This window comes from Sander vitreus, chromosome 16 (genome assembly GCF_031162955.1).
Source record: "Sander vitreus isolate 19-12246 chromosome 16, sanVit1, whole genome shotgun sequence".
Taxonomy (NCBI): domain Eukaryota; kingdom Metazoa; phylum Chordata; class Actinopteri; order Perciformes; family Percidae; genus Sander; species Sander vitreus.
In genome coordinates, this window is record NC_135870.1 from 11,227,402 (window position 1) to 11,241,010 (window position 13,609).

At 39.4% G+C, this 13,609-nt stretch overlaps 1 protein-coding gene across 5 annotated transcripts in view; it reads right to left on the minus strand.

Annotated features, from left to right (window-relative positions):
* ctif (CBP80/20-dependent translation initiation factor) overlaps window positions 1-13,609 on the minus strand; it is a 61,826-nt gene that overhangs the window by 33,769 nt on the left and 14,448 nt on the right. For all 5 annotated transcript variants that reach the window (XM_078271845.1, XM_078271841.1, XM_078271842.1 and 2 more), the window contains exons 3-7: window positions 13,447-13,518; window positions 11,346-11,468; window positions 10,442-10,512; window positions 7,427-7,531; window positions 7,185-7,263 (exon numbers count right to left, since the gene is read on the minus strand). In XM_078271845.1, the coding sequence (XP_078127971.1) occupies window positions 7,185-7,263; window positions 7,427-7,531; window positions 10,442-10,512; window positions 11,346-11,468; window positions 13,447-13,518 (450 nt within the window). The remainder of the gene's footprint in view (window positions 1-7,184; window positions 7,264-7,426; window positions 7,532-10,441; window positions 10,513-11,345; window positions 11,469-13,446; window positions 13,519-13,609) is intronic.

The following is a 13,609-nucleotide window of genomic DNA, read 5'->3' on the forward strand; positions in this document are numbered from 1 at the left end:
ATAAACTACTTACATGGCCCTGTTCTGCAGGTATTTCACGCAAAGTTGGAAGTGCGCCCTCATTTAGAAGAAATCTCCCAGCTAATCCTGCCATGTACAGGCCGAAGTTGGAGAAACAGCTAGCAAGCTCATGTAATCCTTACCTCGCTACTGCGCATTTGCGACTGACAACAAAGATGTTACAGGAGTTGAGAGGTCTCACTCTGTAGCTAAAACAGAGACCTGACACAGGGTGAAAAGAGGAGCTGCAGCAATGGGCAGTACAACAAAAATATGGTGTTTTTTGAAACCATGTGAACCTATTCTGATACAATCTCAAATTACAATTATGAACCTGAAAATGAGCATAATATGGCCACTTTAAAAGGCAATTTAAAGCTGCACCAAGTGAAAATGTTTTCAATTCTATAAACTGTGTAGATGATCTTGTCAGTCCAAATTTTTTGAAAGGTATATCCAAAAAAACTGGCAAATGGGTGTGCTACAAAATATTTAATTGCTGCAATTTTGAGTGCAGGTCAAAACAGATTCTTTAGTAAGTATCGCCACCATGCTTTACTTGCATTTTAGTGTGCTAAAGCAGAATTTACCTTAAAGTGACACTCTCTGATTTTGTGCCCAGTAACGACTCAAATCTGATTTGTGTTGAATTTAAAATCATTAAGTGTGACATTTTAGGATTCGTCAGCAGTACGGGGGGCTGTAATACATCTTGTTAATATTTTTTGGTGATCACTTTCTTTTTATTCATAATAATAATAGTCAAATTTCCCAGCAGGGATGAATAAAGTAAGTATGTATGTATGTATGTATCTATCTATCTATCTATCTATCTATCTATCTATCTAATAATTAACATTAACTAATGAAAGAAATGTGGATTCCTACAATAAGAATTAAGGGACAGGACGTGCTACACCATAGATATTGGCACTGACACACGTCTGCTGTGATCCTGTGAGAGTCTAGCTCTCTAATGTCAGAAATCTAGTTAACATTTAGGATTTACAATTGTTTTTCCTGTAGTTAAAGATTTGCTCCATGTTTCATGATCCCTACTTTAGGCCTTTCATGTAACTTACTCTGCAGCTGATGCCTGCCAAATGTGCCAAAAGAATAGGTTTGAAGCTGCCACAGTCAGGTATGGTGGGTGATCAGTGATAAGATGCATATGACATCCGTGTCTCATTTAATAAGTGATCATAGGCCAGAGCAACAGCAGACCACAGACAGATAGACAGGCACATCAAAGAACTTGGGGGTTGAGCTACAAGAGGAAATGGAGCCACTGTGGGATCAAGTGACCCTATAGAAATATAATCATGTGTATAATCATGTGCAGCAGCAGTTTTCACATGCTTATAGCTCTGTTATAGACACAGACAAAAAAAATCAATCATATGTGCTCTCTGTTTAACATTACATTGACAGTCACCTCATCTTCTCTGCAGGATCAAACCTGATGCTTTTGTGTGTGCGGTTGGGTTTGCATTACATTTGTGAAGATCAACTATTTATGACCCCTATTCTTGTGAGGACATTTTGGCTGCTCCATACAGGGATTTTACAACTATATTATCACCATAAATTGACACTGTGGTCAGCACTGAACCTATCAGGAACACATACTAGGGATAGAAAATTAATGTAATTATGGCACAGGCTGGAGGTTACCTTGTTTCTTGGGATTTAGCACAGCAGTAATATGCAAAGTATATCAGTTCAAAAATGTGTACATATGCATGTCATTCAGATGTGCTACACAGAGGAAGTCACTCGTGCACTATTATTGAAAACCTCTGTGGAATGAATTACAAATTCCCAAGGTACCCTCACATAAAAGCTTATGTATATTCTCAAGTGTTTCTCCCATGATTGAGGACCAGAGCAGAACATTACAGTGTATAGTGGTGATTAAGCCAGTATGTGTGCGGTTAATAGAGTGTAAGAGTCAAGCAGCAGTAGGACCAGGAACAATAGCAGGAAGAGACCACAGGGAGGGGGCTGCCGGCCATCATGACCCCATGGATATTGTTCGGCTGCCCACCAACATTTTGAAAGATGGAGGGGAGGAGGGGAGGAGTGATGGACGAAAATGAAAAGAAGAGGGAGGGGGGATGGAGCATAATGATGGTGGTCAGAAGAGAACAGGAAAAAGGAAACAGCAAATAGGAAGAACCAAAGGGAGACGAGGTAAAAGATGATAGAAGAGACGTGCAGAAGACAAATGAGTGTGTTTGAGATGAACAGCATGCAGGAACAGTAAATGTGTGTGAGTAAATACTATGAGTGGAATACAGGCCTCAGACAAACTGACAGCTGAGAGACAGACCGCCCAAAACACCCACCCGCCCCCAATGTCCCTTCTCAACTGGAGTCCTGCTCTGCGGCACGTACACTTCCAGGCGGAGGGGCCAACCAGTCTGTGATATCTCAGCTCCAGACTCCTGCTTTGTTCCCCTGCTGAACGGCTTTGTTCCCGGACCAGAGACCGGATGTCTCCTAAATGACTAGCCGCTTTCTCCCTCTCTGCTTGGTCTACCCTTAACCTTCTGTTCTTCCTCGGGTGTCCTCCATTTTTAAAGATATTTGGAATTTTGTCACTGACAATGTGGAAGCAACACACAATTTAAACTGTATAGTATATACACTTGTATCCCGCTACAACTCAAATTACATCACTGAAAACTGGTTTAGCATTGCAGTGTAAAAGGGATAGTTTAACATTTTGTGAAATACGCTTTTTCGCTTTCTTGCTGAGAGTTAAGATGAGAGTCTGTACAGTAAATATGATGCTACAGCCAAACTATGGCTAGCTTAGTTTAGCATAAAGCTGGATGCAGGGGGAAACAACTAGCCTAACTCTTAAGCTTAAAAAATTCACTTACCAGCTCACTAATAAACACGTTATTTCTTGTTAGTTTCTCTGTACGAATATATATACATATATCTACCCTTGGACAGAGCCAGGCTAGCTGTTTCCCCCTACTTCTAGTCTTTATGTTAAGCTCAGCTAACAAGCTGCTGGCTGAAGCGTTATATTTAGTAGACAGATATGAGAGAGGTATCCATTTTCAATCTAACACTTGACAAGAAAGTGAATAAGCGTATTTTACCAAAATGTCGAACTATTCCTTTAACACACCATATGCTGTAAACAACATTGCTTTCAGCTATAACCAAGCTGAGGCTGTCCCTCATGGATACTGCCTGGACTCCTGGTAACACCGAGCTGACATGATCTTGGCAGCCAATAAATTACCTCACGGGAAAGAACATCAGGTCAAAACAGTCATACCAGTTGTACAGAAACAGAAGCACCCACTCTATTTCAGATGAGAAAACTCCCACAGGTGAGAGTGTTATGATCAAATACAAAATGTTATCAAAATGGGTCAAGAGAGATATGTGTGCATCACCTTTAACACATACTCCAACAAAAAGCTGTGGATGTGTGGATAAGCAGACGTTTGCTGATATTATTCAGGTACAGTAAGAACACCCACATGTACCCACACACGAGTTATGGCTGTCACAACACCGAGGATCGTGCTGACATGATCGTGTTGATGATGCCAAACACAATGGGAGTGAGATCGAGTGCAGTACAGTATGTGTCATGAAGGAGCGAACGGTGAAGGGGACTAATAGACTAAATTAATCTTTACATTTTTAATTAATCAGAAATCTGTGTATTATTGTGTATACTACATGTTTCATCATTTAATATCTGTAACACCATGTGTTCTTTCACATAATAAAAATGTTAAGACTACAACTGGCCTTTATGCAAATTGTGAGGATGATGTCTGGGATAATGTATGCCGTTTAACAAGCTAAAGTTGACTGTGATGTTTAAATGAAATAAAAATTATTCATGCTTCTGCTCTGGAATGCCCTGGCCTGTCAACATTTCTTAATAATTAGGTTTTTTTGATCCTTGATCCCATAATGTTTTATATGATCATCTTAGATTTTGTACTGTATGTTTATTTCTGTGGTACTGGTTTTCTGACTTGTTTACTTTACTGCTACTTTATGTTATCCTATTACTGTGTCTTTGTTTTAATTGTTCATTTTGAGTACATTATTTTTGGAACATTGTTTTTACAAAGTATTATATAAATAAACTAAATTTGTATTATTCAATACAATTTAAAAATTGTGCACTATTGCTGTTTGATGTCATCCAGAATCCATGGGATACCTGGCATGAATCCACAGATCAAATACTGGCTCTCTGACCCCTGAATGCTTGAGTAATTACAACCTGACGCTAGACGTGAAGGCATAGTTACTGTATGTGCAGGTTGACATTCCAGAGAGGCCAGTAAAGGTGCAGCAGAAACCCAGGGCAAAAGGAGGAAGCCCTTTCTCACAGTTGCTCACACGCCCACACACACACACACAAACAAGATGTTTTCCACATCCCAGGGCTATTTGTAAGTCTATTCCGACTCCTGGAAAGGGGAGGTGAATGTTGGCAGGAAGTGTGAAACGTAGATGGTGACTTTGGATGATGCAGCCCTGCCAAACAGTAACTGAAGGTGTTGACAAAAGAAAAGAGACGTGCCGTATTTGCTCGGATGATAATGTTTATGATTAACAAATATCTTCTTTATAAAAAAAAACCTGTAAAAATCTACAGTGCACATGTACAAAGCTTTGACCACGAGCCAGTGTTGGAAGAAGTACAAATACAACAATGTAAAAATACTCCATTGCTAAATATAAAGGCACTGTAGTATAGACAGCTAAATGTACTTAAAGTATCACAATTATTAGTAGTTGTATTGCAGTTAAATGTGCCATGTGACTGATTTATGATATATTACATTATTAGACTAATCAATGTGTAAGTAGGATTTTACAGTAATAGTCTGTCGAGGTGGAGCTGGTTTTACCTACTTTATATAGAGTAAGGTAGTTTAGTCCAGTGGTCACAGGATACAGTTAAGGATCTAGGGTCTAAGGGTCTAGAGATGATTAATGTGGTTGAAAAGAAAAAGAACAAAGTTGTGATACACAAATGTAATTTTCCAATGTTCTTTCCTAAAATATTGGATCAGTTAACCTCTTTAGGCCTCCAACATCCTACTTTAGTTAATTATATGTATTTAATTGAGAGGTGGTATATTATTTAGAATGTTATGTAAATCTTACTCTGTAAAGTAACCAGTAACTAATGCTGTGAGATAAAGGTTGTATGAAAGCATACAATGGTAATAAAAATGTATAAATGAAATAAAGTACCTCAAATTTGTTCATAAGTACAGTGCTTGAGTAAAGTGACTTTGTTGTATTTCACCACTGCTACGAGCTAACAAGTGAGACATGACAGTCAGTCATGTTTTAAAAGCAACCAATATAAATCCCCAAGATGCGTAACAAAACTGAAAGTGGCAGCAGAAAGGAGAGATCCTCTTAGCCACACACACTAAATTCCAGAGTCATTTACCACAGAATACCCAATTCAATAATATTTTTTTCCTATATGTTACACTGCTGCACAGTGCACATATAATAAAAATGTTTTATCAATTTGATATCAATACTGGTTAACAACTGAAGACATTTGACACAACACAAAAAAGAATAACTTCTCCATAATCTTGACTGCAAACCACTCGACTTCAGTTCAACTGAAGTTGCAGTGATTGTGGTTTCAGTGTTTTACGTCACAGTGCAGTCTCACTAAAACTACTGGCCCTGGAAGTGGAAAATGAAAACTTAAATTCCCCTTACAGTTGTCTTGGGGGCAATCCCAGACCAAGGAGGGTATTGTCAGTGAATGGTCCCATTAGAACGAGAAAAAACTAGACATCAGTGGCCTGGCATCACCGCTGCATGACTCCGCCTGGTAGAGCTTTGGGATAAACTTTAAAGATCCCAGGGCACGATTCCCAGCACAGACAGAGGGTTTAAGAGAGACTGTGTGAGGATGGTTGAAGTCAGAAACAGCTAAGGAATGTGAGGGAGAGAAAATGTGGCAATCACCCCCCAGCTCTGTGTCTATGACCTTGCTTTGTCCCAGTGCCCACACATATCCGATCCCGAGCTCACCAGACAAATGCAGTTGACCCCATCTTTCTTTTGGCCCTAACTGAATGAACGGAAACAGCAATTCTGGCTCGGGAGCTATATAATGAGGAAACCATTTTGGTAACACAACTAGGCCCATCTTGGCTGAAACACTATGAGAGGCAAACCACAGCTCGGCTACAGAAGCCAAGAGTGGAAGGAAAGAGGAAGACACTGTAGCTCAAACTCTATGAAAGATAGAAGACATTTTGGCTCAGAGAGCAGGGAAGGAAGAGAGGAGAGTGAACTCTGCCACCCCACTGAATCACAAATCACATTGGAAAACACAACCTTGAAATTAGTATACACAGCTGCTAAATTAATTCTACATATTTTCTTGACTTATGCTAATGCCAGACACATCATATTAAAAAACCTTACCTTATAAGGTTACCTTATAAAGAAATTAGGCAATTGTTTTTGTAATAAGGCTTTAATTAAGTTGAGCTTAAACGCTGTTGAAGAGGTTTTAAACCCACAGATAAACAGCCACTGCCTCAGAAACAAACAACCTACTTCACTTTTCTGTGGACATTATTGGCTCAATGTTTAAATGTTGTACATACATTTAACCACAAGATGTCAGTGTAAGATATTGATGCACTTTTCATGTCAGTTACACCTTACTTCAGCATCTAACCAGCAGGTGTCACTAAATGTTTATTTATAATAAACCAGTCTCATTTATAACATAAATGTTAATATATACAGACTGATTAACATGTACTAATTGATCTTCAACAGAAAAACTGACCCTACATGCATTTTCTTCTTTCTTGCAATGATCTTTCATATTCTGGTGATTTTACTATAGACCTGACTACAGCACCATTGCTCTGGTTGGTACACCTGTTATTTTTCCATTCTGCCAACAGGGGTCGCTCTCTAACAACTAATAGATTGTTAGGTTGTAATCTTGGTGAGAGACTTTCTGTCTGCTGTTCACTGTGTCACTTAAGTGTAGAAGAACTGTTTGACAAAGTACAAAATGTTGCTTGTGTAGTACAACAATGTGTATATTAAGATAATCTTACATATCAGAGTGAGAAAATCTAGGTAAGAGTATTTAGTTTTACAAAAAAAGAAAAAAAACAGTGACTTACAGAGCGTAGATGGGGTAGAAACTTCTCTATGTCGTTCATGTCTATGCCGTCATCTTCCTCAAACGTGTTTTTGTTCATCCTGAAAGAAAGGATGTAACCATCATCAGGGATGATAGGGGGACATAAATGTGCTTAATTAGTAACAGACGACAATCCAAATAACATTACTGAGACAATATTGAATAATCAAAACAATACTGAGGTAGATCAGGGCAGCACCAGGAGGACCCCCCCCAACTTACCCCTCTCTGTCAATGTGTGGCAGGTGCTTTGGCGTTCCTCTTAAATGTTTCCTGTGGAAATGGCTGAAGTCCAGCTTCTCTGGCTGCACGTCCCAACCCGCACCTCTACAGCCAGGAAAGAGAAAGATCGAAGGTTAGAGACAGCCAGCATCCATGCACAAGGAAAGAGCGGAGAGATGTACAAGAGTGCAAGCTGCTTCTACATTTTACACAGGAAAGAAGTAAGTCTTAAAGCTCCTGAAAACCTGGTTTCAAATCTGAATCACTTTTTCTATAACATAAACTAATCAAATGTAAAGGGAGGGAAAAAGACAATGTTAGAAGTTTAACAGTCAGCTAATCTGCATCATCCGGACTGTGCGGGCACACACAAAACACAAATACAGAAATGTTTCGTGCTCAGTAACCCAAACTGATGTGTTGATGTAGGATCCCATCATTCATAGTAAGAAACTGAATGCGGAAATAGGTTTTAAGGGCTTTACATTTTCATAATCATCAATTCAACACTGACACTTTTTTTTTTTGCATTAACCTGGCTTTATCTGAACAGGTACTGAAGTGTCTGAGCAGCACAAGATAGCTATCTAACATGGAATTTGTTCTTGCTACCGATTTGCTTTCAGTTAGACACACTGAGTACCCCTTTTTCTTTGTTCCCAGAATCTCCAAAGAAATTGGGCGACATGCCTTTAAATTTAAAGTGCCATCTGATTGGAACACCTTGCCCGGCTCACTTAGATCTATTACTTAACGAGGAACTATGCAGTTTTTTTAGCTTAATTTACCTTAACTGAACAGCTTCGGTGTCATTGGAATGGTTATATGACTTTTTTGTGGTCGTCTCGCTTCCCCCTAGCGCCTGTGAGCGGAAAAACCACCCTTGCAACTTTCGGCCGGCAAGCCGCCGGCCTCAGCATCAGGAAGTATCGCGTGATATTAGGTCTTGCGATGTAACGAATTGCTTCACGGCACTGCACATATATAGGAAGATGGGAAGGGGGGAGAGTCGGCAACGGGTTTTTACAACAGTGTTGCCAAATATCTATTCCAAAGCTGTAGGGGGAGCTCTATAGAGAAACTTGCGAGCAAAAAGCGAGAAAACAGCAAAGAAATTGCCAAAACTGCATAGCGCCCTTTTAATTTGTTTTTTTAAAGGCATCTGTCTGTAATTATCTACAATCAACCTGCACTTGCTTCTAATTTGACATGACACATGATTCTTGTTGATTCTTTTCTTCTTAGTTTCCCTTTTTTTCTCCTCAATGTGTTGGAAGTTGTTTGTGCATATACTGTAAATAGCAGCACAATTGGGATGTATGCAAACGTATTGTGTACTTCTATATATTTTATTTTTTAATTTTTAGTATTGTTTATGGGGGGGGTCAGTTGGTGTTGAGAGTACTTGGGCTTGGAAGTGCTCTGTGTATGTGTGAATGTATTTTGTGTTTTATATTTTTTGTATATTTGTATTAAGGACCCCCTCGAAAATGAGATGATTCATCTCAAGGGGTTTATCCTTCTAATAAATACTCTGAATTACATTAAACACATGCCAGGTCAGGCTTTTTGTGTTAATAGCTGGTCAGAACTAGGTTATTCTCCAGTTTCATATATTTGTACAAAATGCAGTGTTGGATCTAATCTGCTTTAGTTTAGATACTAATTTCAGATTATGTGTTTAAAGATGGTTTTATATGCCCAGAAACAGACTTGCAGGAACAGAAGTTGAGTGTAATGCTTAACAGCCACAGTACAAGATAGACTATGGGATGGTGAGTTATTGGGGTGCAGATATATTTAATAGAAGGCTCCATCAATCACTGACCACATGGTGCTACAATAGACTTTTGTCACCACTAGGTGAGGCTGTCTGACAAGACACTCACTTTATTCACTAGATTAAAAAAAGAAATGCATAAAAGGCATTTAAACCTTTCTCCAAATTCAAAGCTTTGAAATATGTATCTGTGCTACTGTTTATTATGATATTTTATCAGATAACATAAGTTCCATTTGGCTGACACCTACGTCCAAAGAGACTTATTATTTTACCCATTCCGTGCATGTACATCTGGAGCAGTTTGGGATCCAGTGTCTTGCTCAAGGACTCAAGGCTAAGCCAAGCAACAGAGTTAAAACAGAAGCTTCAAACAACATTCTCTGTTTTAGGACTCTAAGTAAAAGCAAAACTTTTCACTGTAAGGTTGTTGCTTTCACACAGCTTTAAGAAAAGCAGAAATGACTCCTAACCAAGGTGGTCAGTTTTTAGCCAATATTCAATCTATACTACACTACATCTCTGTCTGCATGGACGGAGAATTGCTTACATCATCCACTGCTCCTTCACTGTGTGCTCAGATGTGCCAACATGGCCAGAACTCAGGTAGCTGAGGCTGTCGTGCAGCTGTTACCATGGCAACCAGTTCTCCCTCCAGTTAAACTGATTTATGCCTCACTCATTTCCTTTTTTCTCCTCCTTTCTAAGTTAATATTAATATAATATTAATAATGTTTTCAGAGGAATCAGTCGAGCCTGCAGCCTCCAAACACTGAAACAAAATACGTATCAGCACAAACTCAGTTCAGCAGTGTAGCTTAGGTAGTTTGGGATGAAGTGACAGAGCTGACTGAGCTTTTTGAATATGATGTCCCTTATTATTCTTGCGTATATCTATTATTTTATACCCACAACAAATGTCAGCAGTGATCCGGGTCTTTAAGACAAAAGCTGGAAAAATACCGTCTTGGGCTTAGCGGGAGAAAACTAATCAATATTTAGGAAACAGCAGACCTCAAATTAAGAACTAGAGCTGTAAGATAAGCAAAGTCTGGTTGAGAGGAAGTCAAAGACAATGAAACGACTGTTACAAAGCATGAGAGCAAAAAAGGCAAAAGCTAATAGTCTCAGTGTGTGTCTAAATCAGTTATATGAGCCTCCAGAAACGAAGGCTGGAATTCAGACCCAATAGGCAGTACAACATATTAGATTTTTTTAAACAGCGAGGGACCTACCCGCGTGAGTCCATTGTGTTGGCAGCCCATATGTCTGTCCCCAGGATGTCAAAGGAGCCCATGTTCCCATTCTGTCCCGACAACACACAAGGAAAATATTTTCAGGATGACTACAAAACACGTTTTTGCCAAACCATCACATACCAAGCTCACTTAGCTTGTATTTAACATTTACAAACAGGTACTAATTTAAATTTTTTTTTAGAAAAAAATTAATACATGTATGGTATCTATGCACCTACAGTTGTCCTGCAGTGCATTTACTGTGTATCCCACAAACTTAGTACCGCACTTCCAGAAAGTTAGGAAACTTAAAAAGAGAATGATCAAATTAGAGGCCGAGATATCTTGACTTTAAGTCCCCAGTATGGGTCAGCCCTAAAAATGTTGGATCTTACACTTCCCATAGCATCTGTTAGGGCTGGGCAATATATCGATATTATATCAATATCGTGATATGAGACTAGATATCGTCTTAGATTTTGGATATCGTGATATGACATAAGTGTTGTCTTTTCCTGGTTTTAAAGGCTGCATTACAGTAAGTGATGTACTTTTCTGAACTTACCAGACATTTGTAACTGTTCTATTATTTGCCTTTTCCCTACTTAGACATTATGTCCACATTACTGATGATTATTTATCTAAAATCTAAGTGTGAAGATATTTTGTTAAAGCACTAATTGTCAACCCTATAAAATCACAGCAATATCGATATCAAGGTATTTGGTCAAAAATATCGTGATATCTGATTTTCTCCCTATCGCCCAGCCCTAGCGTCTGTCATTAGACCCTCCTTGCCTGCCCATGACGTTCAAACTCCACATACCCAGTTTGTAACACTGGTTAGGAACACTGGAATGTGGTGGCACTAAGACAGCAGACAAACACACAAACACTGTACCTTGGCAGGGCCTGTGAACTGGTTGTTTCTGCCTCTGCTGCCGGAGCGTGAGCCAGATCCTGGTCTAGACCCTGAACTGGGCCGGGAACCTGTACTTCCGTTACTGCTATGTTCCCACTCGTCCTGCAGAGGTGAGAAAGGGAATGAAATTTGAAAAGGTATTCTGTTTTATTCAAAATGTGTTTGATTTTCTGTCAAAGTTAATCACAGTTGGGAACACAGAAGAAACCACAGCTACAACAAAATAAGTCAGCAACAGTTTTATCTTTGAGCAAAACTGAATTAAAGTCCATAGCAGCTGGGCAGAGGTATGTGTCCATATACAGAAATACCTTTAATGTGCATTGTCCTTACACATAAATGAAATGAACTGGTTGTTTTTTGTCACGTGAGGCCAGTCTGCCATTTCACCTGCTTTTACACTTGTTTTGTGTAACAGCAACCTGTATTGTATTATATTGCTTAACAAAACATTCAACACAGAGCACTGCGCTTGTTGAGCTGAGATAGTAGCTTCTATTTCTGTCACCACATGTTTATTTCTGTTATTGCTGAATTGTTTCTGAATGTTGGTAGTTGGTTTTGAGTTTCGTTATATTCTGCGAGGGAGAATATACCACGTGGGGGTCAAAACTCTAGTTTCATTGCCAAGTCTTGGACATTTTACTTCCAGAAGCTAAATGGGAATCAACTCCGTATTTATGCTGCACTAAAAATGCAGTGACAGGAATTTGATGTATCGATATACTGACAATTAAATTCTAGTCCCTCTTTTTTACCTCTATCACTCTGTTCTCTTTGGAACTCTCACCCATGCTGCTTCACCACTCACTTCCTGGTGAATCATACCAATGAATCTCTGGGGAGCAATAATACTGTAAATCACTGCAGACTGTACAGTCAGAACAGAATACAGCAGAGCAACACACACACACATAATGTAGAATTATTAAATTACTGGTTCTAGCCTCACAGTATCTCATGTTAGTCATTAAGAGCATACTTTGTCTCCGGCAACCACAAGCAAGCAAAAGAGTTGTGGACCACTTACGGCTCGTGTTAGTCTCCTGTAATCATACACTTGAGCAGCTTACAGAGAGGGAAAGACTAACCTGAACATACAGAACTCAGAGCAGAGCAAACCTACGCTTTAATCAAAGTGATGCTCCAGTGACCATGAGGGTCTATATGAGCACAGAAGGAGACAACATCAACATGGAAGTGGCCGTAGAATTAGAGCTGTAGTGGAGGGTCAACACACGTAAACGCTGTTTAGTCACCTCTAATATTCTAAAATAGTGTTTATGCATATTTTGCACAGTTTTATGGGAGAAAACAAGGCCTAGTAGGCCCGGGAGTCAGGTTATGGAGGGAACTAATTCTGAGAAGGCAGAGAACCTGTTAAGCTCTAATTTTAAGTTTTTTTTAAGCCAATATCAGACTGGGGTCCATCTTTCCATTCATTACGGCCCTTGTGATCGATAGTAGGATACAGCTGACCCAAACATTTTATTCCACTACAGCCCTTGAGTAGAATCATGAATATGCTATACAAAACTAGACTGTGAATGATTATTCAATGCATTAATTAAAGGCAGGGTTGGTAACTATTTCCAATATACACTTTATTTTTATATATATTGTTGGAAATGGTCTTTACACCCTGACAGCAATAAATAATGGGCTCTGAAAAAGGAGTGAAAAAGATCGGTCATCTGTAGCTGCTGTTCTGTAAAAAAATGCCCACCTATCACCAATCGCTGCCTTGCGGTCTGCTTGGAAAGAACCAATGAAATGCCTCCTTGCCCCGCTGCGTGTACTCTACCCCTCCCGTGTACGAGCCTGAGCTCAATGTGCTTCGTCGCCGCATTGCTAACAGCAGTCATGTTTGTTTTAAACATTCGGTATGATAATATTAGGTGTTTGCTTACCGGTGAATGACACATGAAGTAAAATTGCGGGTTAGAGAGAGCCCCGAAAAAATGCTACTTCCAATTGCGAGCTTTTCAACATTATCAACCCTGCCTTTAAGGTCACCTCCAAAGCTGTGAAATAAGCAGAACCCTTACTCTCACACACACACACATACACACAAACTTACTGGCTTGGTTGAGCCTCTCCCCCGTGAAGACGTCCAGCTGCCATCTTTCTTGTTGTTACAGTCATCTGTCCACTGGTGGAGAGAAATGGGGGTTTGTTTACATGTAAACAAAAAACATAAAAAAACACAAATGTAAAAGTAACAAACACAGTAAGTTTCTGGT